Consider the following 26,956-nt stretch of genomic DNA (forward strand, 5'->3'; position numbering starts at 1 on the left):
GTTAGCCTTAGGCATTGGCTCTAGCCAGCAGCTGGCTCCAGGACTCCCTGGTCTCCCAGTGTCCTCACACTCAGATGCAAATTCTCTTTCAGCTGGTCTCCAGACCCACGAGTGGCTCCTAAGAGCTTGAGCAGCTCACTCCCACACGTCTTCACAGCATTTAGCCAGACCCACAGCCATACCACGTCCTGGCTCTCAAATCTCTTACCTTACACACTAGCTACTCTGACTTGATTTTGTGGCAGTAACACAAGGACATACACACCCACACAGGATACATGCACTCAGGTCTGTCTAGTTGCTGGCCTTCAGATCCACTTGCACTGAATAGATCCCATACAGAGTACAACAAAAATGCTACTATGAAGGCAGGACAGATTGCACTGATGACACACAGGGCATGGCCAGACAAGTGTACTGTGTACATGCAGCCACCTCCTCCTGTGCCTTCTTCTTGTCAGTTTTTCCCCATGGCACTTCCCATCCTTGATCACTCCTGTTTCCTGCCTTTGATCTTCCCCCTACACATCCCATGCCCCTCAGAGGGGAAACTTCCCTTTAACCCACAAGGTAATCCCATCCTATTAACTCCACTGGATAGGTCTCCTACCCAGACACCAAGGCTATGGTGCTCTGATAGTTCTGGGAGGAGCAGAATTACTGCTTCTCTATCCCAGCATTGTTCTTCCCTGCACTTCTTGGTGTTTGTGGGCACAAACTTTTGATAACATGGTCTAGAAACAGCCTCTCACAACAATGCCTACAAACTAGCAACAACTACAGTAAGAAAAATAAATGGATGATTTATTCTCTACTCATTCTACAGAAAACATCAAGACATTTACTGGATCAATTTACAAGGAGTCATTAAAGATCTTCCCCAAACTGGCAAGAGATCAAGAGTAGGTTTCAGGTCTCTGAAATGTAGAAACATTGGTGCTTACCACAAAGAGAAGTTTCATCTGCAGGGACCATCACAATACCATGCTTAGAACCATAAACCACAAACACTTTCTGAGGGGCAATAGTTAGGGACAAAGCAAACAAAGTGCACTTTTATTACAATCCACTTCCATCTCACTGGAATACCCATCTCTGAGTGATATGTAAAGCAGACTACAATATTGCTGTACTGAACTGCAGTCTTGCACTGTTTTAAACAAGAGTTACTCTTCAGGTACAGAAAATAGAAGTCTGGAAAGGAGACCAAGAGGTGGAGAGAGAAAGGCCATGTTCAGACTCCTGCTCTCTGGAGGCGGGGTGGAATAGCCTTATATACACTTGGCAATGTATAAAAAAGCTGTGCAATGGCAGCTCTACTGCCAAAGACAGCAACTCCCATGGGTGGCTGAACAAACACAGCAGACACAGGTTAATGGAAAAAACCCACACATTTTATTGAATGCAAACAGTGGTTGGACAGTGCTGTTATTCAAAATGTTTGTTCAGTTTGAGACAGTTTCTAGTTCAGGAAATGGGGCTCGGTGCAGTAACGCTCAGAGCTAGACAGTACATTGCAATTACAAATTACACTGCGGCTCTCACTGACAGCAGTGAAAGAAACCCTACTGGAACAGGAGACATTCCTCAGTCTGCTGAATCCTCATCCACGCACTGAGACGCCTCCTCACCATGTGCTGCCCGTCCTTCTGACGGTTTCTATTTGTAAACATGCATTCTTTGGACTGCTTTGCTACTCTGGTTCCCAGCCTGGCTGTCCAGAAACCACACTGGGAAACAATTAATTTTGGGAAGGGGAAGAAGATTTTTTTTTAAAAAAAGCTTCCAAACTCAGAAACAGAGTAATATTTCAAACACTGCCAGTTTAATCTGGCTAAGGGAAAAGAAGACAAGACAGTTAACCAGTAAAATCCATTAGAGACAGAAAAGCTATAGCAAGTTAGCTTTTTCCAGCGACAGTAACAGATTCCGACTACTTTATGCCTCCACACTCAAACCCAGGTGAGGGAGCAGGCAGAGGAAGACATCCTGATAATGAGGTGTCACAAGATATAAAATAAAAGACAGAAGTGGTGCCCAGATGCAGGCTTCCACCTTCTCAAGTCAAATCATCGTTCTTGGCTCCATGGAACTGAAGAATGCTCTCAGCCCTTCCCAGCACCTGACACCAGGCCCTTCTTGCTTCTTCCACCAGGCGGTGGTGGAGGGCTGATCTTTCTCCTCCAGAGTCTTGAGGGAACAGCGATTGTGCACTCACCTTGATGACAGCCCCCAGCCTGGGATACGCTGTGGCCAGGAAGCGGCGCAGAAGAGGTCCTTTCTTGGTGGGTGTGCAGAGTGAAGTCTAGGAGCAGTGAATCCTACATGAGTGAAAAACTGTGCTGGCATAGTCTCCATTGGTAGCAGTCTGCCTTGTCAGGCAGAGGGGTAGGACGATTGCAGAGAGGGGAGGAGTACTGAGTGCGGGGATCTTGAGGGAATGCCCCCTCCGAGCTCCTCAGCGCGCGGTTTTTGCGCGAACGGTGTGACACTTGATACACAGCACGTGCCCATCCAGAGGAAAGCACCCATTCTCATCTGCCTCAATGGACAAGGGCTTCCCACAGTCCTAAACAGGAAAAGAAGAGGAAGCTCAGTGATGACCAAGAACAGATGAAGGCATTCAAGGACATAAGAAATGCCCCCACAGGGTCAGGATCGCTCACAGCCCACTGCTCTGTCCCTGGTGGTGCTAATGGAAGATGCTGTTTTGAGGGGAGAGCAATTCCATCAAGTTCCCCTCCTATAAAACAGCTGATGTACTGGAGTGTTATGGAATGCAACAACCCTGCACAGTCCCTGTATTCATTCCTGTGAATGTCTAATCTTTTTCTGAACATGCTTCAAAAACATTCCAGATTCCTTCAAAACAACTTCAGTGTTGGGTCAGCCTAGACAGCAAAGGTGTCCAGTTGCTGGTGATGGGCACAGGAAACATGGGAGGAATGGGGCCACCAGGCTTACCTCACACTTGTAACATTTCATGTGGAAATTTTTCTCCAGTGCAACAACACGCACTGTCTCATCCTTTCCAGGCTCTGGCATGATAGGTTCACTACACACTGAGCAGCGTGGAGCATACTTCCTGCAACACAGAACCATGGAGGAGACCATGACCACCATGGTGACATTCAAGGGAAGATTCTCAGTGCTGTTCAGTGGCATTAGCAGCAGAGGAATAATAAATGTTTAGGTGGAAAGACATCTTCACACTTTGCTGACTCATTTTTAACCTCATGTCTGACAGATGACATGGGCAACCAACCCCCACGCTGCAGCAAAGAGAAGCAGGTGTGAGGGAATCTGCCCTCTCTCATACACCACATGCACGTGCTCTCTCCATACCTGTGGTAGTCATCCACACAGTGAGGCTGGTTAGCCTGGTCCACAATGAAAGAGGTCCCTTCCAGGGGGGTATGGCACATCACGCAGGTGAAGCACTGGGGATGGTATGAGTTACCAGTGGCCTTCAGCATCCGGTCTGTGATGGTCTGCTTGCAGACACTGCACTTCTCCAAGGTGCTCTGAGCCCAAGGAAAACAAGTAAGACACATGAATCCAACCTGCCACCCCTGTGAGGCTACACCACAGAAGGCAAAGATGGAAGGAGGAAGGGAAAGCAAGAGAGAACAACCACAGCGAGCTCAGTTCCCTCCAGCAGCTTTCACCCCAGTGACTCACAGCATAGCAGTCCTCGCAGAAGGGCTTCTCATCCACATTGTAGAACTGCTGCCCCTGCAGCTGCTTCTCACACTTGAAGCAGGTGAAGCATTCCATGTGGAAGAGGCGGTCCAGGGCCCTCACAGCTGGCTGGGTTCGTGACAGGGGCTTCCGGCAGAAGCCACAGAGCTCTGTCAATGGAAGAGGAAAGGGATCAGGAGAGATGAAAACCCATCACAGTCTCGATCCTACTGCTGTCCATTGAAAGCACGCACCAGAAGTTGCAGCCTCTGCTGGGGGTGGATGCTCCATATCCTTCATTAGTCTCTGGGTCAACTTCTCCAGCTCTTCTACCTCCTTCATTGTCAGACAGGAATTCCCCCTAGGTGGGTCTGCATTGGAACCTGTGGGTCTATGCTGCAGGAAGAGGGAACATTAAATCCCGAAAGACAGACTCCCTCCCACCTTGTCCCTAATTAACCTATTTCCCTAGCCTTTATAGGTCCTCTCTGTTCATCTCTAGGAACAATCTGCCATCCACTGTGCTTGATTCTTCCCACCTTCACATGAAGTGCCCTACCCCTCTGCACTACAACCTCCATAGTTACATCTCTCCTTCAGAGGAGGTAACAGCCTCTCTACAGCCTGGGCAGATCCACCCTCATCCTCCCAGTTTCACTCCCAGTGTGCCTGCCCAAAGACACCAGTCCCAGGGCTCTTTCCCTCACCGTGTCTCTTGCAGCAGCAGGCTGTTCTGTTGGGCATGGCTTCTCCTGCACTTGGGGTTTTTCCCTCTGCTGGGCATAGGTGAAACTGGGGGGCTGTGGCCGAGAGGATGGGCCTGAAGGTGAAGGGGCTGTGAACTGAGTCTGAAGGGAGGTAGGGTATCTCGTAGAATTTGAGGGAGCCATTGGAACATTGTCACCTGATCTGGACACAGACTTATGAGAGCCAGCAACAGGAGACGGGGTGAATTTAGGGGTAGGCTGAGCAGAAGGGAGAGAAGGGGGTGGGGGGACTGGTGCTTGGGGCTCCTTGCGTTGCTGTGGGGCTGCCCATGGGGTTGGGGTGGGGTTCAAATCCACCCCAGGGGGCTTGAAAGGTGAGCTTCCACTTGGCTTTGGCGTGAATTTGGAAGGAAAGGAAGGAGGAGCATCTTTGGGTGCAGATGGTATTTCCACAGGGGCTTTTGGGGCCAATGGTTTCTCCAGAGAACCTGTGGATCCCGGAGTTATCTGTAAAGAGAAGCAGCAGAGAGAAAACAGGCAGGTATCAGCAAGGTGGAAGAGAAAATATGCCATCTATAGCAGTGAATCAGCCAGCAGCTATCCCAGACCCAGAACACGAGGGGTTTCCACACTGACATGTTTAGCAATACTGACAAGTTGCAAGATCCATGTTTTCCAGTCCTTCACCAACACCTGTGTGCTATGGTTTATCCACATATTTTAATCTTCAGTAGCACCTTTCTCACTACCTCTGTTCAACAAACCAGGCACCTCCTCTTCCACCTGCAACACTCTGGACAGCTCACCCGGGATTTGAAGGGGTCATTCTTCTCCATGTCATCCAACATTACAGACAGTGATTCAATCTCAAGATCAACGCTGCTCATCTTGCCACGTACCTACACAGCCATCCGTGAGGAAAAAGGGAGCAGAGCATGTTATGGACCAGCCACAGAAATGGGTGTATTATTTCTTTCCAATAGCACATTTTGATACTTTGGACTTTGGTACAGATCTGCTCCTTGCTTTGACTGGATGAAAAGTTGGCGAGGACGAAGAGGATACAGTCTCAAAGGTCTACAAACAGTGGGAAAATGCACAGCCCAAGGAAGCTCTCAGATTTAGGTGGGAAAAGACATCTGGACATCTGTAGTCCAACACTCTGCTCACAGCAAGGCTAATTCCCAAGCAACACCAGGCTGCTCAAGGCCTCACACAGATGATTTCACAGCATTGCCAAGGATGCAGGTTCCCCAGTCTTTCTAGGCACACATGCCAGCAATGAGCCACCCTTGGAGTGGAACAGGGTTTTCTTCTGTCCAAAGGGAACTTCCCTTGCCACTTCTGTCCATTGTCCCTTGTTGTGCTCGAGTAAGAACAATCTGTCTTCTCTCCAGCCCTCCTTTAGGTATTGCAGACTCCAGTCAGACCTCTGCCTTGGCAGCCTCTTCTGCTCCAACCCCAAAGGCTGCTGTGACCTTTGACTGGATTGCTTCTCATTCAGCATTCCAGAGGGGTGGTTATAATGAAGAGCCCAACCGGATGCAGTCCTCCAAGATGCAGCCCCACCAGCACAGAAGGGAGGAGTATTCACTGTCCTTGTCCTTCTCTCCCAGGTAGAGCCCAGCGTGTGGCTGGCCTTCACTGCCACAGGGGAGCACTGCTGGCTTGCATTCAACTCTCTGTCAACAGGGAACCCCAGGTCCTTCCCCTCAGAGCTGTGGCCCAGCCAGCTGACCCTAAACTGTGCTGGTCGGGTGGCTGGTAGCATTTCCTGCTTTCCCAGGTTCTCAGGGCTTCCTGCTGCTGAGCTCAGACAGTAGCGAGAAGCTGTCCCACCTCACAGAGCATCACACACACACCACACTTCCTTGGACCTCACTCACCTGTGGGGCAGGAACCTTGCTCACAGGTCCTTCATCAAACATTGGTGGAGGAGGAGGAGGTGGAGAAGGAGGAGAAGGAAAAGCTTCATCTGGGGCTGGTGGAAAAGGCTCTTCAAAGGGTGGTGGGGGTGGTGGAAATGCACAGTTTGAGGAGAAGCTTGCATCCTCCCCAGGTGGAGGAGGAGGTGGCAGTGGCAGGTCTGTGGGGAAGAATGAGAATAAAAGCGACTTCAGATCATTTCTTACTACTAGCCAGGAGGGTTCTTGAAGGTATTGCAGCAAGCAGGATCATAGAATCACAGAGTGGTTTAGGATGGAAGAGACCTCAAAGAATACCTAGTTCTGCCCTCACTGCTATGGGCAAGGACACCACTCCTCAATCAGGATGCTCAGGGCCCCATCCAGTGTGAGCTTGAACACTTCCAGAAATGGGGCATCCACCTATTTGGGCAATCTGCTCCATTGCCTCACCACCCTCTGAGTAAAGAATTTCTTCCCGACATCTAATCTAAACCAGCCCTCTTTCAGTATAAAACCCTTGTCCTTTTACTATCTGTACACATAAAATCTCCATCTCCCTCTTTTTTATAATCCCCTTAAGATAGTAGAAGGACACAATAAGTTCTCCCCAGAGCATTCTCTTCTCTAGGCTGACAAACCTCAGCTCTCTCAGGCTGTCTTCCTAAAAGAGGCGCTCCCACCCTTGGATCAGCTTTGTGGTCTCCTCTGGATTCTCTCCAACAAGTCCACATTTTTCTTGTGCTGAGGACCCCAGGGCCAGAAGCAGCATTCCAGGTGGGGTCTCACAGGAGTGGAGCAGAGAGGCAGAATCCCTCTCCCATCTGCTGGTCACACCCTTTTCGACGCAGCTCAGGACTCCATCAGCCTTCTGGGCAGGGAGTGCACATTGGTTCCCCTGTACCAATGGGATCTCAGCACCCATCAAGGACAACTGAACTCCACAAGCTGTTTTTCACCTTGTCCAAAGCTTTTCATAATGATGTAATCTGTCCTCAGTAGCTGCTGTTACTAGTCACTGGGCAGAGTTGTTGTACATTTGGGAAATATATCTCGCTATGCTCTTTGTCTCATTCCTTCCTCATTTGTCTCATTTGCTCCTTGTCTCACTCCCTGGTCCCCAGCACACCCTTCTCTTGCCAATAACTGGCTCAGGTTACTGAACACAGGGTAGCAAACATGGAATGCCAGTGGACAACCCAAGACACCCTGGAGAGACTGTGTTTTCACACAAAAATAAGCTGGCATCTCACAGCAGCATAGTAAGCACTACAAGAAACAAGTGGGGGGAAAAAAGCAAGCTGGACCAACTACCCCTTATGTGTATGAACAATCTTTGAAATGCCTGTTTTTCTGGGGGGCAAAACCAGCTTTGATTTTTGAGGCTAGTATGTTTTCACACTCAACAGACATTATGACATGAGAAATGTTCCAAAATCCTTTTAAGCAGGCTGCAAGGCACCAGAGCACCTCCGTGTTCTAAAAAAGCCCACTGCTTCTACCTATTCCTATTTGCCAAAGATGCATAACAGGCAAAACCAACCATTTTCTACTACAACACGGACAAATAAATGTGAATCCTCTTCCCTTCACCACGTAGGGAAGAAAGCATCCTCTTATCAACCACACAGCAAAGAACATTGAAGATGAGGAGGTGTAACTTCCACATGCCTTCTTCCAGACACCCACCTCTCTTCCCAGCTAGCCCCAATAAGCAGTAGAGTGAAAGACCAAACTTTTCACTGCAGCTACTCCAAGCGCAGCTTTTACCAGCAGTAACCAAATAGTCTCATCTTTATATCCAGCTGTTGTCAACAGGCTTTACAAGGACTTCTCATCTGTAACCTAAGGGAGACGATACTGCCCTTTTAGAAAACGAAAGGCAAAATCTTATTAGCCTGAGGAATGCATAAACTGCCCTGGTATGCAACACCTCCTCCAAGCAAGCCTTCTTGTGCTGCAGAAATTCTGCTGGGGGAGGGAGTAATAGTATGTTGGTTTTTTTTCTTTGAAATTACAGTTTGGGATCAAGCTTGTACGTGCTTGCCTTTTGGTTTATCGAAACCCTAAGAAACAAAACTCTGATTTGCTGTCACATTGCTCCAGATGCACTAAAAGCCTGTTTTATGAATTATTCACAGGACAAGAAAGTTCCCCACGAAGTTGTTACACCAGATTTACAGAGTAATCAATACTAAATATAACATTCCTACAGCAATACTAACTCAGCCATCCTATCATTTAAGACAGTCCAACTGCTACAGCTCTGTATCATACTACATTTGTTTGGGGAGTGTGTAAGAAAGGCACAGAAGGACTGAAGATATGCACCAGAGGAGGATCAAATCAGATGCATTTCTCTCATGACTGAGTTTTGGTGGCTCGTCTGTGCATCAGCTGTCTTGCTGGCAGTCCTTACCCAATGATGACACAGCAGCTTATGACAAATGGTTCTTCTGCTAGATTTTCTGTCTAGTTACTCCATAATGCCCACTTTAACAACAGGAGAAGCAGAGCAAGTAACACCTAACACTCCACTCATACTCTATATTGAAAAGTAAATTTTAACATCCATCCATCTACTTCAGGCAGTATTTGTGTCAGTTTGAGACCTTCTGACAGTCACATCCCTAATCCAGACAACTACAGCAGAAAAGGATAAGTCCTAAGATGGGACCTTGGTTTCCACAGACACAAGACTCCAGCCAAGAACATACAAGAAATACACCTTGCTGGTACAATTTTAGGAGGCAGAAGCACCAGCATGTCCTTGTGACTTCAGAAATGGGAAAAATGGCTTAATCACTCTTCTCCTGCAAGCACAGGACCAGTCTTCCTACCATCAGGTCAGCTGCCCACCAACTTAGCACACTAACCTGGAAAATATCAGTGTTGCAAGTCCCTGCTAAACAGTGAAAGAAAAGAAATTTAAACCAGCAGCTAGCATTCTCTGAACATGTGTATCCTGACTGAGGCACACCCTTTACTCGACAGAGCCTTGGGGAAATAGGCAGTATCAAGCATTAGCAAACAGTCCCTACAGAAATTTCTGGTGGCCCCATGTTGACCAAATGCTCAAACTACAGAGTAACATAGCCAGCCTCTAAACTGCATCTAAAAGGACACAAAACCAACCAGGCAACAAAACAAGGAACAAAAAACCCCACTGTACCACTGCAGGAAACAAAAAAAGGCCACAGAAAAAAAGAAAGAAAGAAAGAAAGAAGTAAGAAAACCACAGTGAAACAAGAAGTCCCTCTACACAGGAAAACCCAACCCAAACCACTAGGAAAAAGTACCAACTGTACAAGCCATACAAACTAAACTCTGAGTCTCACTTCCTGTTTATCATCCCTGCCACTATTTTTTCACGCAATTATTTCTCCCTCTCTTTTCCAGCATCAAAGGTAGCAATTGCAGAGCCCACAAGAAGGACAGTCAGAGATAACCAACTTATTGGTTAAGTTAAGAGCTGGGACCAATCAACAACAAGGAGAACAGAGTGATTCATCACTATCAGGGTCAACTTCTCTGCAACATACTTGCTCTCAGACACGCTGGCCAAAAACTGACTGCAATTACACAACTGTGCACCCAGGGAATACTGTGAAAAATCCACTGCATCCCTCCTCCAGCACCAGTGCAGTGCAGGACAGTCTCCTCCCTCCTTTCCTAATGGAGACACTATGTACTTTGAGACCTCTTTCCAATCCATTTGTCTCGTTATGGAACCTGCTAGTCTCTACAGCAAGAATATCCATCACTTGCAGCAGTTACACTCCTGTTCTCATATTCAGTCCAGCTACAAACCTCCCACCCTGAGAAGTCAGAAATGCATATTCACATCTGCCACGCCAGCCTTGACCTACCTTCTGCCAGCATAGACACGGGTGGCAATGGAATCTCCCCCACCTTCCCCATCTGAGCACGCTGGGCACCAGGACCAGGAGGTGGAGGCAGCGACGACTCTGACGCACCCCCAGCCTTGAAGGGGTTCACCTTGGGCTTAGGGGCAACCACAGGTGCAAACTTCTTCTGTGGGTTGTAGAAGGAAGGCGTAGAAATGTTGATGCTGACTGTGGACGTCATGCGGGTCCCTGGGGCACCTGGGGAGGCCATCTTCTCAGCACCTGGCAGGGGAGAAGAGGGAGGAAACCCACATAAAATCATCCTTGGGCCAGAGTGGAAATTAATGGAGAAGAGTATGTGAAACAAAGGGATAGAGGAATTTAACTCAGGCCAGAGGCTGAGGTGCCTGAGCAGTGCACTTACAAGACCAGCACAGGAAAAAGGAAGAACAGAAACTGCAGACAGCTCGAATGAGCCATCACACTTCACCATTTCAACTCAGGATGGCATTAACCACAAATGGGTTCTTGCAACAGAGAAAACCCAGATTTCCACTGCACTGCAGCCCTGCACCTGTGGTGACCCGAAGGAGGGTGATCCCCCGCACCCCAAAGGATGCCCCCAGAAGAGGAATCAGCCTTTCCTGTCCCCCTTTACCCGATAACGCCAGCCGGCTCCTCTCGAGCTCAGCCTGTGGCATGCCCCTCTCCCCCGGCACCCCGCACCTTTACCTCCAGGCCCCTCCATGCCGCCGGAGCCGCACGGCCGGGCGGGAGAGGCTCTCTGGAGCTGGGCGATGCCAGCCTGCGTCTCCTCCCGCCCCGGCCGGGCTCCGCCGCCCGCTCGCCCCGCCCCCGCCAGGAAGCGCTCCCCGGATGCCGCCGCCCCCCGCCCGCGGGGCCGAGCCCCGGGCCCAGCGAGCGCAGGGTGCCCGGCCGGGCCGGCTGTGAGGGGAACGGGGCTGTCCCGAGGAGAGGCGCATCCCTACGGCTGCCCCGGTCCCGCGATCCAGGCCAGCAAGCTCACCCGTGCTAGAAGCCCCCACGGAGCCAGACGCTTTGTTGTAAAGCCTGGCATGCCCACAGCCCTCCTAACACCCCAGCACAATAGGGCTGCCGTCAGCACAGGGGCTCCGTGCCAGCTTTCCGCGTTGGCATGTCCGAATCAGCGCCCCTCCGCGCTGCCGGCCTCTGCCACGGACAATAACAGCTGCTGCCACAGACAGCCCTGGTGCCACAAACATCCGCCCGGCCCCGATAACCCCTGGCTGCTGCTAAGAACTGCCTGCCCCGTCCTAAGCGCTCCCACGGCTCGGTGCAGTGTGGCACAATACAGCAGCAACCTGTCCCAGCCTCCCCAGGTCACAAGCGTGTGGCAACACAGACAAACAAAGTCCATGCTGCTGAACCTTTCCTTCCCTTTGTGCGGTGCTGATAAGATGCATACTTGGACAACTCTTCTGGGAGTTTCGGAAGGAGAATGAGGCCGCAACAATAAGCAGGAGGCAAAAAGCTGTGCTGAGCATTCCCCCTGGATTCAGAATTGGAAAGGGCCAAGGCAGAAGAGTAATTAGCAAGGTCTGTCCTCATTCCTCCAAACTTCTAGGGGTCATCAGACTTGCCAGTCAGAAGGGATTGACCAACTCCCTTCCATTCTGCAGTTCTCACCAAGCTTCAGAAGCTGTTAAAAACACCTCCAGCCTTTCTTTAGAGACTTTTGCCTCCTACTCCATTATTTCACTAGGGTGTAATGAACCACTTGGCAGTAGCTCTACCAGATTTGACAGGATTATGAGCAGAACACTACAGTGACAATGTCACTTCTAATCACAGGGTTAGTCAACACAGTGTGAGGACATTGGCTGCTTCACAAAACAACCCACTGGCTTTGCAACCAGCACCTGCCATGTCCCTGAACCCAAAGCAGCCCATTTCCCGGTACGCTGTGTCGCACTTAGGGCACCTGCTGCTCAGGGCTGTCTCCACCCTGCAGCTGCCCCTGCTCATCCTCACTGCTGGCTATCAGTCCACCCACACAGACCAACCTGGCTGAGAAAGCTTGGCCTTGCAGAGAGTCACCCCCTCCAGCCCTGGGGTGCTGCCAATGCCATCTAAGCCTTACCAGAAACACACAGCTCACACAGGTCCTGTGGCGCAGTCTGGGAGAGCTGTGGGAGAGGGAGTGTCACGCCAACAGAAGTAATCTCAAATCTTTCTCATCCTCACATTTACCCCGAGGGGAGAGATTTTTCTACTTGCTCTAACAGCATTTAGGATGACTCAAGTGGAGCTATGAAGAAAGATGCCCCCAAAGGCAGGATACCTAAGTTGACTCATACACCTTTTCTTTCTGACAGCAGGAAGAAGTAGGAGGACAGAACCAAGGGACACCTCCTTTAGCAAGAGGGTCAATTCCCAGGACTCATGGTGGGTCTGCCACCTGTTATACGTCTAGACAGCTTTCACTTTGATGCCATGACACCACTCTCAACAGCTCTGCTCCATTCCTGGGGTAGCAAAAGCAGGAGGAACCTGAAGAAGCAGACAGTCAAGTGACATTTTTCACTTCTGTTGGTAAGAGCAGTTTGGCGGCAGCCACACTGGAAGCCCCTACAGCTGCACACCACATCTGCACTTCTCCATCGGCCAACTTCCTCCCAACTGAGGGGAGTCAGAGGGGGGGAAAAGAAAACAAAACAAAAAGCCCCCACCAAAACAAAAAATCCCCACAAACAAGCAAGAATATTAAGAACAGATTAAACGGATTCAGGAGTTATACTGCTTTTCATCCAGAGAGTTCTCCCAGCCTGCCCCAAAGTTACAAAGCTTCAAAGAGAGCAAAGTCTATCAGCTATGCAAGCTGCAAGGTAAAGCCTCGGAGCAACCGGGCTGGGGGAGGGGGTTATTCGGAGCTAATAACTTCTCTCACAGATGCTGGGCTTGCCTCCTCCCTACGCAAGGGAGGGAAGAAAAACTCCAAAAAGCTATGCAAGCATATTTAAAACGTTAGAAAGTTCCACGACTTTGCAAACACTTTCTCAGGGCACTCCCAGGGAGCCAGAAACTCATAAATTAGGCAAATTTCATGCACAAAGGGCCCCAGATTCCTCTCTCGAGCACATCTGGAAAAAGGCTAGCGAGGTGTCTCGGTCATCCAAGCTCACACAAAAGAGAGCTTGTCCCGAGCAGAGCCCGGCAGCAGCACCCCCTCCTTCTCCCCCGCTGCTGGGGCTGTGCGGGAGCGCCGAGTCCACCTCCATTCCACCGGCAGGGAAGAAAAGTCACCACACACACATACATACACACACGCACACATACACACGAACCTGATTGTTTTTGTGGAGGGCCAAGCACCACCGCCCCACCCCGAGCCAGCACCAGGAGCGAAGGGCTGTGTCCGAGGCGCAGAGCCGTGCGGGAGGGAGCGGCAGGAAACCCGCACCCTCCGCACCACCCCCGGGGAGAAGGCAAGGGCTTTGTCGTCAAGCGAACGAAGGGACTCACCTGAGGGGCAGCGGGAAGTGCCGCCCCGGCAGTGGCAGTAGCTGCGGCTGTCGGGGCCGGGCTGCTCGGCTGCCCCGGCCCGCCCGCCGGGAGCAGCAGCAGCGAGAGGCGGAGGAGCTGCCGAGCCCCGGCGCTTCCTCCCAACTCGCGAAAAAAGCCTCGCCCAGGCAAAGTTGTTTGACCATAAAAGGCGCGAGGCCGCGGCACAGCTGAGCTCACTCGCTGGGGAATGTGGCAATGAGGTAACGGGGGCCGGGGCTTGCCGGGGCAGCGGCCCTGGGCCCTGCCGCCGGCGGGGAGGGGGCGAGCGCTGTGCCCGCCGGCAGCCGCCAGCCAGACGCGTCTGTCGGGGTTTGCCCCGGCGCCCACCCGGAGCTGGGGCCCGCTGCCTGGCCCCCGCACGGAGAGCCCCGCTCCTCCCGCCTCGCCTAACCTTGGAGCTGCCCCCGGGCCGCGATTTCACTTCCAGTCGCTGAGCTGGATTTTGGGAAGGAATGCGGCGGCTCTGGTGAGTCAGGGTCCCTGCTGGCCTCCTCCCCGCCCGAGCCAGCTGTGAGAGCATCTGACTCACGCTACCCCGATCTGCCAGAAATTAAAGCAAACATCAGATGACTCCACCGTGCAGAAAAGCGACTTGTTCTCCTCGTACTGGCTGCAAGGCAAACACTATTAGCTGGTTTATATCAAACACTATGCACATGAATTGCTTTGTTGGATTGCCAGCGCTGCACATCGCTTTTATTTTTATCCCAGTGCTCGCTGGGGGCTCAGCCCGCTGTAGAACAGGGACAACCTGACCCAGCCCAACAAAACGTGACTTTCAACCCCAGCCTTTGCTGCTTCTCCCTGCTTCAGAGCCTCTCACGAAGGAGGAACACCAATAAAGATATTTCCTGTGCTTTGTGCAATCATTGCAATTGACTTTGGAATCTGGCGTTAATTTCAGGGTTAATACACCTACTGTTGCAAGTTCCCTGGAGAATTACTGTATTTGGTAATGCTCAGGGGATTTGGGGCTTGTCTGCTCCCAAGACTTATCTATCAACACAGGTACCTTTCAGTACTGCTAATTTACTTGCAGGTTGAGGGAGTAAGCCACAAACCACACCAGCGACACTCCCAGTCTGCACTGCTGCAGAATTCTCACATTAGAGAGCTATGCAAAGAGATTCGTCCAAGGTTTAAATCCAGTGTAAACAAATCTTTAATTTCACACGTAAAGTTTGTACAAAGAGGTCGTATCTTTTATTTAACCAGGTGATACAATTGGGAAAAGTCTCTCTAGGTTTTTCAGTGTTACATACCATTTGAAAATGCCACCCATAGCAGCGCCCAGCACTGAGCATCTCAGTCCTTACACAGCTGCAACCACTGAACCACTGATCTATAGCTCTGAATTTCTTAGAGAAATATAGGTCTTCTGTGGCTGCTAAATAATCCTGTTTACTGCTGCTTTTGTAGGCATGGCATCAGTTGTGTTATCTCCCATGATTAATGCACAAAGTAATTATGTAGGATAAAGAATGTATCTCTGTGAGGGGTCTTCCAGCACTCACTTTTCTACTGCAGACAACCTTCCCTCTTGTTCAGGTAAAGATGTCAGTGCAGAGCTAAAAAGAATTCACTGCGTAATTGCGAACCAAATTCTGGAACATCACAACACACCCTACACAATGAGCCTGACGTCAGAGAACTCTGCCACTGTTCCCTGGGCTAGCTCTGACTTCAGAGAAAACAAAGAGTGTCTCAGACTGAGATTAAAAAAGTGCTGAGTGAATATGAAAAAAAATAAATCTATGCTTTCATACTTTCTGGTCACGTCCCCATAAATCCAGATGCTTGCATTTTCTTACCAGTCTGTTGATGTTAAAAGCTCATGAAGGCAGATCAAGGAAAGTGGGAATAAGAAAAAGAAAAGCTGCCCTCTTAGACATTTTGTATGAATTCCTCACTACAGGAAACAAATGCAAAACACATGTTGTCCAGGTTGCATGTGTGAAAGCTAGAATTCTCAAATCAGAATACATAGAATACATGGGGAAACTAATCTGATTTTGTGCTTGCCACATAGTGAATTTAAAGTTTGTGCTTTTGTAATTGGAAATTAAAATTAACTGACTTCCCTGTTAGTTCTGATCCCTCCAGAAAGAAAATAACAATCTCCTTATGCTAGCAGTCTTCCTTCATGCAATTATTGGCTTGAAAAAGTAGGCATTTTTCTGCTGCAAATGAAAATTAGAGCCTTGAGAGACACACAGTTGTACTGACATTCATTAGCTGAAGCAAAATCTTAGTCTTAGAGGCATTTAGCTACCTGGGTACAGAGATGGATCAGCAGGTATACTTGGCTTGCGCCAGACCTTGTTATTTCTGGAATTAGCAGCTGTCCTCTGCATAAGTCACTTTGGCTCTTCCATGCCATGAATAAAAGTGATCTGGTCTTTGGAGTTTATTGTGGTGTGAATGCTACTGTCACCGTGGGTGAAGTGACAGCCCACTACAAAGGAGGTGTTGGAGGGATTTAGAACACACAGTTCTGGCTGAGTGCTTCTTTTGAGGCAAGTGACAGCAAGCAAGCCCTGCTACTGGCCATGAAATCAAAGCTTAGAAATGCTGAGAGTTCAAGGCAGCCATCTCAGGAAGACCAAGTTTTAATGGAGACAGTTACAGAGAATCTTTGCTGGCAATTCAGTCCTGTAACACAATGAGTAAATAAAGAATAAGACCACACAGGAGTGGTGTGGCAAATTCATGTACTGCACTGGGATGAGGTATGTGCTAGCACTGGTTAGGTGCCTATAAAATGAAAATAAAAATTGATGCAAGAAAAAAAAAAAGTCCTTGACTAGAAAATGAAGAATTATTTGCAAGAACACTACTGGGGAATTAAACTTATTGGGCAGAAAATATTTTTTTGATAGCCAGGTATGGCTTAGGTAGCTGCAGATGGGAATCTTTGTGTTAAATACGTGTTCAAGGTCAGAGGAAAGCAATCTGGAATCTGGACAGAGTGCTTTACTTCTGTTAAAAATGCAAAATGTCTGCATCTGTATAATTTCCATCTATATCAACAGATCAATTAGTGCCATTTTATCTCAGCATGAGTTAGTTAGCAGTTAGTGACGCCACGCAGGAGCCCATGCTCTTCCTAAGCAACAAAAAGTTCTGACTCATGTCTGTGTTGAATCTCTGATGCTTCTTTAATCACATAACTTCTGTTTAGTCTAACCACGTTTTATTGATTAATGTTAAATTGCTACTTAATCAGCTTTCCCCATGCTGTATTAAATGCTACGTCTGGGCCAATTGGAAGGGTTGGGAATATATAATGGATCTGCTTTTGTCTCCAGGCCAAGTAGTTGGGCCTGCACTGTCCAGGGCAGGGCCACCTGCAGCAAACTGCCTGCATCCACATGTGACAACAGATGTTACAGCCAAGAGTCATCTAAGGGTCATCTTAGAGCTCTTTTCTGAGCTGAACAATTCTGTGATTCTCTGTAATTCACCCTGGCAGGAGGTCTCCTGGGATCGGCTGTGCTCCCACGGCACAGCCTCTCCTGGTGTGCTCCTCGCTCCCTCGCTTGAGCAGGGTGTTCTCTGTGTGAAAGACAACTTCTGGCCCCGATTGTCCCCTGCCAGGCTGCTGCTCACACCCCTTGTGGAGGCCATGACACGTGCAGAGCTGTCTTTTTTCTGACCAAACAGCAGCTTCAAGTTGGAATGCCCCAGTGCCATTGTGGGCCGCGTGTTGACAGCTGAGTGGCACACACAGAGAGCTGTGCTGGGGACACCAGAGCCTTGTGAGACAGCAGTCCTCATAAACCTCATCATCTCCCTGCTCTGTGCAACTGGCACACACTCAGGAACACTGTTTGCAAAGGTCATGAGTTCTGGAGACGTCCCTGGCTGACCAGCGAGCCAGGATATACAGCTGGAGTGTCTCTCTGCTGGTTCTCTTCAGAACCAGGTCTGCTGTGCAAAGCACACATCAGAAGTGTGGGTCCCCAAGAAGGGGAGCTGCTCAGCAGCCACAAAGAGCCTCTGTGATCTCTCAGAAGGGCCACTGCAGGTGCTCAAATCCCACTGTGAAGGTGCTGCATGGTGCACATGCACATATGTACACACTTCAAAAGGCATCCCACCCACACATACAGTTAGATTGTCCTGACTGAAACACCAGAATAGGCCAAAAACTGTAAACAGAAAAAAAACCCTCAAACCATTGCTGTGTCATGAAACACTTCTTTAGTGGGGCAAATCAGTCATATACACATAAAAGGAAGCAAAGTATCCCTGTGGTATGACCTTGGTCATGCCAGGATATGACTGGCCATCAGAGCAGCCAGGAGAACAGGGGACTGGGGTGATGTCTATCCAGGGAACAAGCTCAATTTCCAGCAAAGCTGGCAGGGCTCTCCTAGACAGAGCCATGACAGGGGCTCTGGGGCAGCTCCCAGATGAGTTACCACCGCTGTTTCCTTATCTCCTTCCACCAAAATTTCCTGCTGCTTCTCAGCAGGCAGTGGCCTGCAATTCTGTGGCTCCTGGGGCTGGCTCACTGGCAGGCTTCCTTCCCCTCACACAGCCCTCCCACACCTCCTGCTCTCTGCTGCTGGGCTCTGTGCCCAAAGAAAGAGATGCAAGCAGGTTGTCCCAGTGGATATCTCTTCCCTCAGGTGCTGCATGACCTGTTCTGCAACTCTGGGGAGCTGTGAGATGGCTCCCGGGGCATGCCCATTTGTGTGGCTGAGGGTGGATGGCCGCCAGAGCCCATTCTGCTCCGAAAGATGCCATATCCACATTCCAAGGCACCCTTGCCATTTCCTCAGCTGTATTCCCCAGCCCTTGCCACCAGCAAGACAAGCAGTGATGTATTTGGCTGTTCTGTGGCAAATATTGCTGCTTGTCAGAACTGTCAAAGAAACACATCTGTCAGCCTGCTAATTAAAGAGCTCCTGTGTGTGCTGCAAGCCTCTTTCCACCCAAGTACCACGCTCCCATGGTAGAAGTCTCCTTTCTTCACTTATGTAGAGCTGTAAGCATGGCACAAACAACCCATGCTCTGTCCTACAAAGGAGTTTCATTAGATGTAGGTACTCCTGGATGTTGTAACCTGGTGAATTTAGACAGAAATTCCCAGGAGTAATGCCAGAGTGTGTCTGTGTCAGGGGAAGGGTGCTGTTTCCTGGGAAAAGGGTTCTTCACCCCGTCCTCCCTGGACATAGCTGAGACACAAAAGCAGGTGCTCAGCTCTCTTGGTCTCAAACTGAGCCTCCTTGCATGTGGTGCAGTAGAAATCTTGTTGTGGCTTCCCAGGGCAGCACCTGGTACTGGAGGGAGAGAGATGCCAAGCTACAGTCCCAGTAACATTAACCTGGGACAAGATCCTGGTCCCTCCAGTCTGTCCCAGTGCTACTATTTTCCTGCATAAGAACTGAGCTAGCCAAATAAGCAGGGACAGGCTCTGGAGACTTTGAAGTGTGCCCACAAAGATGTGCCTTGCATTTGCCAGGGCAAGTTGGACTTGAGAGCACATTAGGAAGACACAAGCAGATTGCTCTGGTGAAGAAGAATGAAGCTTGATATAGTCCCTGCCTGCATGGGGTGTGTATCTACAGGGTGTGGATCCTGCAGCAAACCAGCCTCTCATAAAACCAAGTAATTATTTAACTCCAGACTGCAGTCCTGGCAAAATCTAGTATGTACACAGTGTAGATGATCATGGAACCAAGGCCCTGGAGCAAAGCAACAACAGACCAACCAAACAGACAATACAGGCATATGGTCCAACAGTCTGCTTGCAAAAAAAAGGAAAAAATTAAAAAAGCCAAATGTTATCCACGAGCTGTACAGTAAAATACCATTTGAGTACAGCTTTAAGAGGTGTAGCGCCTCAAGCCCTTGCCTTACAGTTATTCAAAAGAAAACAGTGTGGGTCTATATGAAATTTCTTGCAGTTCCCAGGTTTAGTGCACGTGGCTACTAGTGCCTTTGCTAGATAATTTACTGACAGTATGAATAGAAGGATGACCAGACAAAAATCTTTGACTGTTTCATGGGGTTTTCAGGAAAATCAGCAGAGCCTTGCAGTAGAGTTATAGTCCTTCCCATGGCAGCTAGGAATCTGTGACAAGTGACAGCTTATGAGAGAGAGCTGTTTTTTTCAAGCAGAGTATGATTTTCAGTAGGTTGAAAATATAAACCGTAAGAGGCCTTTCTAAAGATCTGTGCTAAGTTCCTTCTGAAAGTCTTTGCAGCAAAGTGATCGAGCATGGTATGAAAGCCACTTTCATGGTATGAAATCCATTGAGGAGAGGGTAGTAGCAGTGCCAGTGGACAGTAGCTAATCCAAGTGATATTGAGAAATCAGCAGCCACAGCTATTGCTCAAAAGGCAGGAGAAGTCCACAAAAAGGAGGACCAAAATACATTTCATCTTGAATTACTGAGTCATTGACCATCTGCACTCTGTACTCTGCTGGGGGTGCATTTCCTTCAATGAAGGCATTCTTCAGCTGCCTTGATGAAGGTCAACATGATAATATAATAACATTACAATATTGATATAATATGATATAATAATATTACAACATGATGATATAATAATATTACATTATATGATATGATAATATTACTGGGCAAACCTGACCCTTTGCTTTCATAGCTCATTAAAAAAAGTCATTTGGAACCTTCAGCCTTACCCAAAAGACTTCCGTTTCCCTACAAGCCACTTTAGATATTGCATTTAGATGTAATTTACATGAAGGTCATTGCATTTAGGCTTCATCTACAAATATACTTTTTCCTTGGGATTCTTGAGTCCCAGGTAATGTTTGTGACAGTGCTGGCTAAAACTTGGGAGCAGCAAGCAGTGAAAGATGCCTGGAAACTAAGCCAGCAGAATCTCACCAAGGTGCTAATGAAAATAGGGTCAGGTTATGAGGAGAGCCCTATCAAACATTTTCTGCAGTGACTGATGGTCTCAGAGACAGTGGTACACTTGCTGCTGCCAGAGGAAATGAACGGGATGTTTACAAAGCTATTTCAGTGTTGCTTTTCCTGGGATTCTCACCAACAGCTTTCTTTCCAACACCTTGGTACATAGTGTTCAATGCCATGAGAAGAATTACTGAGTCCCACCAGCACTAATCCTTTTGCTTCCTGTTTATTTAGCCTTTGTGGCCAGGCTTACCAAAAACTCTGTCCTCCCAAGGTGGTCATCAAGCCTCTATCTTTAAGAATATTTAAAAAAGAGAGATCTGGTAAAAGGAGGGCTATATTTTGTTTGGAAGTAAATGAGAAAATATTGTGTATTTGTGTAAGGGTGTGTCAAATCTGAAGCAGTGCAAGAGCCACATATTACATCCAGTCAATGTACAGACAGGCACTGCAACCTCAGATATGACACCCTGAAAGAGAAGGAGCTGCCTTAGTTCCACTTGTCACTCGCTCTGGACACATTGGACAGCCTGCATTTCTCCAATGCAGTAAAACAGCTCCTATTTTCTCCTGATCCAAGAAAGAGGAAATCTGCAGAGAGGTCCAAATTTAAACGCACATATGGGATGCTGTCTCCCTCTGAAGTTTCAGAAAGAGGCATTCCACAGGGGCTAGACTACACACTGCCAGTCTTCTTGAGGAAGGAGACTGGGAAAGGTAGAGGGTACAGTTCATCTGTGAAGAATATGATGATCTGGTTGATACTGTTTATTGCCTCTAACTTCTTAGATGATATCACTGCAGACAGATATCAGCCCTTTGGTGCCAAAAGCCTAAATTCAACTTAATGACCTTAGCTTGCAGTCAAGATTAGAGGGACACTAAATTGTAGACTTTTTTACTCTTTAATGTTGCATATTCTCAGGTCCCTGGCTTGGTTTTGAGGCTGGAATGACTCCCTCATTAGACTCAGAATTCATTTTGTCTTTCAGTCTACACTGATGAGAAGCCTACAGTATGCTGCATCCTGCTTTGCTGTCTTAGCACATTATACCAGAGTCCAAGAGTCTCCACTTGTGTTTGCTTTTGACTCAGAAATTGTTGTTCTCCAAATCCCCTGCACCTCCAAGCAAGGAATGGAATTTCAAGTTACATAGTTGGTGCCTGAAGAATTCCACTCTCCTAAACATAGCAATTATTTATGTGACTCCAGGGACCATGAGAACAGAACTCTCCTCATCTACAATAATTTCAACTCTTTCTCCCAGCTGACAGTAAACTGAGGAAGAAGTGGTAAATATAAAAAGTTATAAATGTTATCTTACTTATTGCAGATTAAGATGAATTTTGGGGAGACAGAAAGGAAAAGCAGCCTTCAGTGAGAGCAGATAAAAGCTAAGAGGCTTTGCCTTAGCCCTGTAGTGAGACATAGCACCTGCACAGACCATGTGGTGTAACAACAAACATTATCATTCCAAGATTTTCTAGTAGCCATCTCTTGAATTGCACTGGTGAATTTCTTTCAAGAATCAGCTATGATCCCAGCAAGTCTGAGGATGGGGTGCTCTTTCCTGAGCTGCTTCTGATAGGTGATGCCTCCTTGCCAGCAGTGCCATCAGGATGTCAAGTGTTACAAGACAGCAAGAAGAAAAAGCAGTGAAGCAGCCCCTTCTGAGAGCCTGTTCCTCAATTTCAGTGGAGAACACAGAGAGCAGCAAGGTCCCAATGTGCTTATCAAGGTGCTTGCCAGCAGGTAAAAACATCAGACCTCAGAAGACTTGTAAACAGATGGGAATGGAAAGGTCACCTCCAAATAAGCACAGAGGGAAGCATCCTGGATCCCACCATATTCCTTATGGACTGCAGCACAGCAGAGCAGAGCAGAGCAGGTAGATGTATTCACATCTTCCAGAAACAGCAGCAGGCCTGACTTGATTCCAAAAATAGTTTGAGTCAATGTTGATTTGCCAGAGCCTACTCACAACAGCTGTGTGCTCCATGCTAGAGAGTAATTTCTGGAGATTTTTTTAAAATAGGAGGGCCATTCTGCCAGTGCATGAGTGAACAGTTTTAAGTCGATATTTTGCTTCAGGATACATAATACTGTCATTATTCCAGACATGAAAATTTGGCAGAGAAGACAGAATCAGTAGCTTTTAAAATAAGAAGTACGTTTCTTTGTTCAGGCTTGCTTTTACGGTTTGGGGTATTTTTGTATGTTTTTATTAAGATCTGTAAAATTACAAAACCACATTGCAGAAAGAAACTCCCCACCTGATTTTTAAAGCAGCTAGTATCCAGAGTTTTGCTGAGCTTCTAGGCCCCCATCTCCAATATATCAAAGGGAGAGAGTGAGGAGATGACAACTGATATTTTGTAAGGCTAAAAATATTGTGCCTTTTTACATAACACTGGGAATTTAAAAAGCACATTAACCGCTTGCAGATTATTTTTAAAAATGCAGTTTGAGCAACACCACTAGTATAGATTCAACTGACATTTAGGAGAAGGAGCTTCACTGCTGGGAAATGAGACATTCAGTAGAGGATGAAGTAAATGTTTAAAATAGGCAAAATAAGACTCAGACTGTACCAAAGATATTCTCACCCTAATATACATCTCACATTTATGTCATTGGGGGTGTCTCTTTTCTGAATGCATATCAAGAAGCCTTTTTGACCTTCCAAAGAAACCTCCTCAGATCTCCCCTCTTGTCACTACCTACCTGATGATGAGGAGCCTTCACAGTCTCAGTGTCACTGCCAGAGGTTCAACAAATTCCTTTTTCACACTCCTGGAAGTTTCTTTCTTTTCTCCTCCTCACTCACTGGCATTTGCTGAGCCCTTCCTGGCAGGCAGGGAGTGGGAGAGTCCCTTATCCGAACTCACTATCTTCCCATTTCCCTTGCTGCTGGAGAAGCCCCAGGCCATGGCAGAAGAAACTGGAATTTCAGAGCCTAGCCCAGCCTACCTCCAGTCTCACTCTGTATGAGCAGGCATTTAGCTGGCTCAGACACAAGGTAAGGACACACGAGGATGCAGAATGGATTTATGAAAGGCACTTGCCAGGAGGGGGCTGCTGAGTGGGTGAAGTTTGTGACAGATGAGGCAGCCTAGACTTGCTAGTTCTTTGGTGCTGAGCTGCAGTTCCAGAGAGTGTTGGGTCTCCTGCTGGAGTGGCAGGTGATGCATGGTCACATGCACTAGGTCACTGTGCTACGAAGGCGTGGGGGAGATGCTACCAGAGCAAGCTGCACCACCACAGCTCCAGATGGTAAGTTCCTGTCCCATGTCTTCCATAAAGCCTTGAAATGGGAACTGTACAAAAATGAGTTCTTAATATATCTAGAACTCAGCATGACACTTCTGCATGACTCTGCATAAAGACCAAAAAGGGATGAAGATGCTGAGAGAATATCATACTTCCTAAAAACCTGCAAGCCAGGACTGTTGTTCTGAAAAAACAAGCTACAAATTCTTAAGAAAAACAAATGGAAGGCAAATATCAATGTAAGGTGAGAAAAGAATTGTAAACACTTGAGTATTGAAATTTCATTTCTGTATCAATACTTCAAATCCAGGTGTTATACAGAAAGCTGATTGCATTTTAATGAAATACTGCCAAACTAAGCAAGGTCACACAGCAGGATCTTTGCAGCAAAGCACGCATGTGAGTCCTGTCTGTTGTTAAGTTACAGGTGGCCCACTCCTTGCCAGGGCTTTATGTGTTGGGAAGATCTCCCTACTGCAGAAATTCTAATTTTTTTCAGAAATTTTTTTTAAATTTCACCTTGTGTTGAAATAAGTGTGTTTTTAAGGTATCTTACAAACATCAAAGTATTTCATTCCTCTGGGTAAGATTGTCCTTAATTTGGGATGCTCTGCCAAATGTTCAGTTTCCAATAGAGGATGCCAGGATGTCCCAGGCATGTGTCTCTACTGTGGCAGCATAGGCTAATTTAAGAATTCACCATGAAGAGCAGAGGAGAAAATATTTTATGGTGAAAGAGGAGAAAATAATGGTGCTCACCATTACATCTCTTCAGCCATATGGGATAAAATACCCAGGAGGAGTTTTTGATAAATGCACTATTGAGGGTATGGACTGATTAGTTCTATCTCAGCACTAAACTAATATGCTCCCCTAAAGTTTTTTATGGTCTCTGGGTGCAGGAAGAACAAGATCAAACTTGCTGGGGTGTGAGTGTAGGTAAGCATGAGCTTATATCACAATATGTAATGCAAACACAACCTACCTCTCTCCACCTGTTATCCCTTCAGTTGATTCACACAGCCTCAAATATTTTCCCAGCTTGAAAGGACCCAGCCTTTCACTTACGTGAGATAAGTTGCACCACTTTCAGGATCTGAACTACATTGGCACTGCTTTTTTTCCTTCTTTAAAACCTCATAAAAAACCTTTCTGTTTGTCTTCTGCAGCAAAGGAGCTCTGAAGAAAGAAGAACTGCATGAGTCATTTTGCTATCTCATTTCCTTTTCGGTCCACACGAAAATCCTATCAGTAGCTAATACAGCTTGATGTAGAATTAACTCTTATGGCATCTACTACATTACCTCCATGAAGCAATTACTGAGATCTCTGCCAGAAGTAGCTTTTACTGGGGAATCCAAACTGCCAGTGGCAGGAGGCCAGCGCTGAAGCACACTGGAGCAACAGCCCCTGCAGGACGATTCCTGCCTCTATGGATCTGATACAGATTCTATTTTTGTAAACATCTCCTACTCATGAACTTCACAGGCCTCTGCATATTTTCCACAGCTGAAGACAGATCGTGCAAGAAGCATGTAGGAAGTTTTTCCATGTCTTCTGTGATAGTAGCTGGTCACAAGGTATTACATAAGGATTTTAAAAGGATCAAAGAAGGAGAAGGTGGACATTCATTTTCCAGAGTCTTTTCATGGGACGACAGATATGGTTGCCAGTGATACCTCTGGGGAATAGGCAAAAGGAAGACATTTTGCATTATTTGGTGCTTGGTGATGTTTACTTGAAAGAGGGACATTAGTTGACAAGACATATATTGTTTTTTCTTTTCATTTTAGCTGGTTTTAGTGGTAGCTAAGGAAGATAACAGGGACACATTACCTACTGTGATATAATCTGCATCCGTGATAATTAATTGATGAAAAGAATATATTTACTCAGCAGGTAAGACAGTGACAATAGCTTTGTATTTTATAAGCAGTGTTTCTTTGGAAGATGCTGTTCCAGTATTTATAAGATCTTTATATTTATATAGAGATATAGGGAACATCTGGTAGAACAGGTTTAATAGATTCATCAACGGCTTATAGAAAATATGAACAGCTGTCTCTTAAAACACAAACAAACAGTTAATTTACAGCATAAGCTGTTCTTCAGGGATATGATGGAAGCCTCAGGGTAGTTTAGAACAAGTTGCTAAGAACCAGACTAGTTCTAAAACCGCTTTGCTCTGTGCTGTTATCAGCCCCTCTATCAGGCTAGTGACCATCAGTCACAAGGTGACTATTTTTAGATTTGCTGGAATTGTGTTTTCCTCCCCACCCATCCCTGCCCAGACTTACAGTGACCACTCTGTGTGCAGGGCATGGGGGAAGAGAGGCATGGATCCTTGTCTGTTCCCAATTCACCTTGGCATACAACCCCAGAAATAGGTGGTCCTCCCCTAGGAGCACATGCTTAATGCTTATGGTTTCTCAATTTCTCTGTTGAATTCGTTGCAAAACTGCAGGAACAGAGGAAGAAGGAAGTCAAGGGATCTTTATGTGGCACTTCCTCCAGCAGCATCCTTGACCTAGTTTGGGCAGCACTGAAGCTCTGTTTTGCAAACAGAAGTTGCTAATGGCAGTGACCTACAGAACACAACAGGTCAAACATTCTTTCCCTTTTGCCAGCACAGCCCTTCACAACAGGGGCTGTGGAAGGGGAGATTTTCAGATCTGCAATAAACAGAGGGGCACATAATTTCATCCATCATAAAAATAAATTAGGAAGTTGCAAGGGGCTGTTTCCTACTCCTCCTTTCTTCTGAGGTACCCAGCTCTGTAAAAAGATCTATCCATGTTTCTCTCTAGATATTTAAATACCTCTTTCTCCCAAACCTGTACAAAAACTTAGATTTGTGAAGATCTTTCAGACCAGCATTTAAATCAGCACTTATCGAAAAAATGTTGTACACAATTTCCTACACAAAATTGCAGCCTCGTTGTTTAAGAACCAACCCACAATGCTCAGAGAAAATATCCACAGCCTGTCAGAAAGTGTATTTCAAAGAAAACAAAACTGTTTATGTTCTGTCATTTACCTCCAGTTCCTTTAAGCAGCAGTGGGAATGCTGTTGCTCATGAAAGTGCAAGGACAAAAACTGTGG

General features: G+C 47.3%; 1 protein-coding gene across 4 annotated transcripts; it reads right to left on the reverse strand.

The window, feature by feature from the left end:
- Window positions 1–1,372: 1,372 nt before the first annotated feature.
- ZYX (zyxin) lies at window positions 1,373–14,098 on the reverse strand. Of its 4 annotated transcripts, none has more exons than XM_059466309.1 (10): window positions 14,078–14,098; window positions 10,162–10,422; window positions 6,275–6,474; window positions 5,195–5,287; window positions 4,389–4,895; window positions 3,936–4,077; window positions 3,682–3,851; window positions 3,346–3,524; window positions 2,965–3,085; window positions 1,373–2,569 (listed from the first exon to the last, which is right to left on the reverse strand). In XM_059466309.1, the coding sequence occupies exons 2-10, from the start codon at window positions 10,409–10,411 to the stop codon at window positions 2,459–2,461; spliced, it is 1,773 nt and encodes a 590-aa protein (XP_059322292.1). In that variant the 5' UTR covers window positions 10,412–10,422; window positions 14,078–14,098; the 3' UTR covers window positions 1,373–2,458. The 4 variants fall into 4 exon arrangements, with proteins under 4 accessions (XP_059322292.1, XP_059322291.1, XP_059322290.1 ...); XM_059466308.1 differs by lacking the exon at window positions 14,078–14,098 and adding an exon at window positions 13,645–13,822; XM_059466307.1 differs by lacking the exon at window positions 14,078–14,098 and adding an exon at window positions 10,873–10,948.
- Window positions 14,099–26,956: the final 12,858 nt, after the last annotated feature.

The sequence above is a fragment of the Ammospiza nelsoni genome, chromosome 2, assembly GCF_027579445.1.
Source record: "Ammospiza nelsoni isolate bAmmNel1 chromosome 2, bAmmNel1.pri, whole genome shotgun sequence".
Classification (NCBI taxonomy): Eukaryota; Metazoa; Chordata; class Aves; order Passeriformes; family Passerellidae; genus Ammospiza; species Ammospiza nelsoni.

Bases quoted from the DNA above. Each gene is read 5' to 3' on its own strand.
- ZYX (XM_059466307.1), bottom strand. The intron at 5,288-6,274 runs GTGAGTGAGGTC...ATGGCTGTGTAG, and splicing joins GCAAGGTTCCTGCCCCACAG to GTACGTGGCAAGATGAGCAG. The intron at 2,570-2,964 runs GTAAGCCTGGTG...TTTCCTGTTTAG, and splicing joins TGAAATGTTACAAGTGTGAG to GACTGTGGGAAGCCCTTGTC.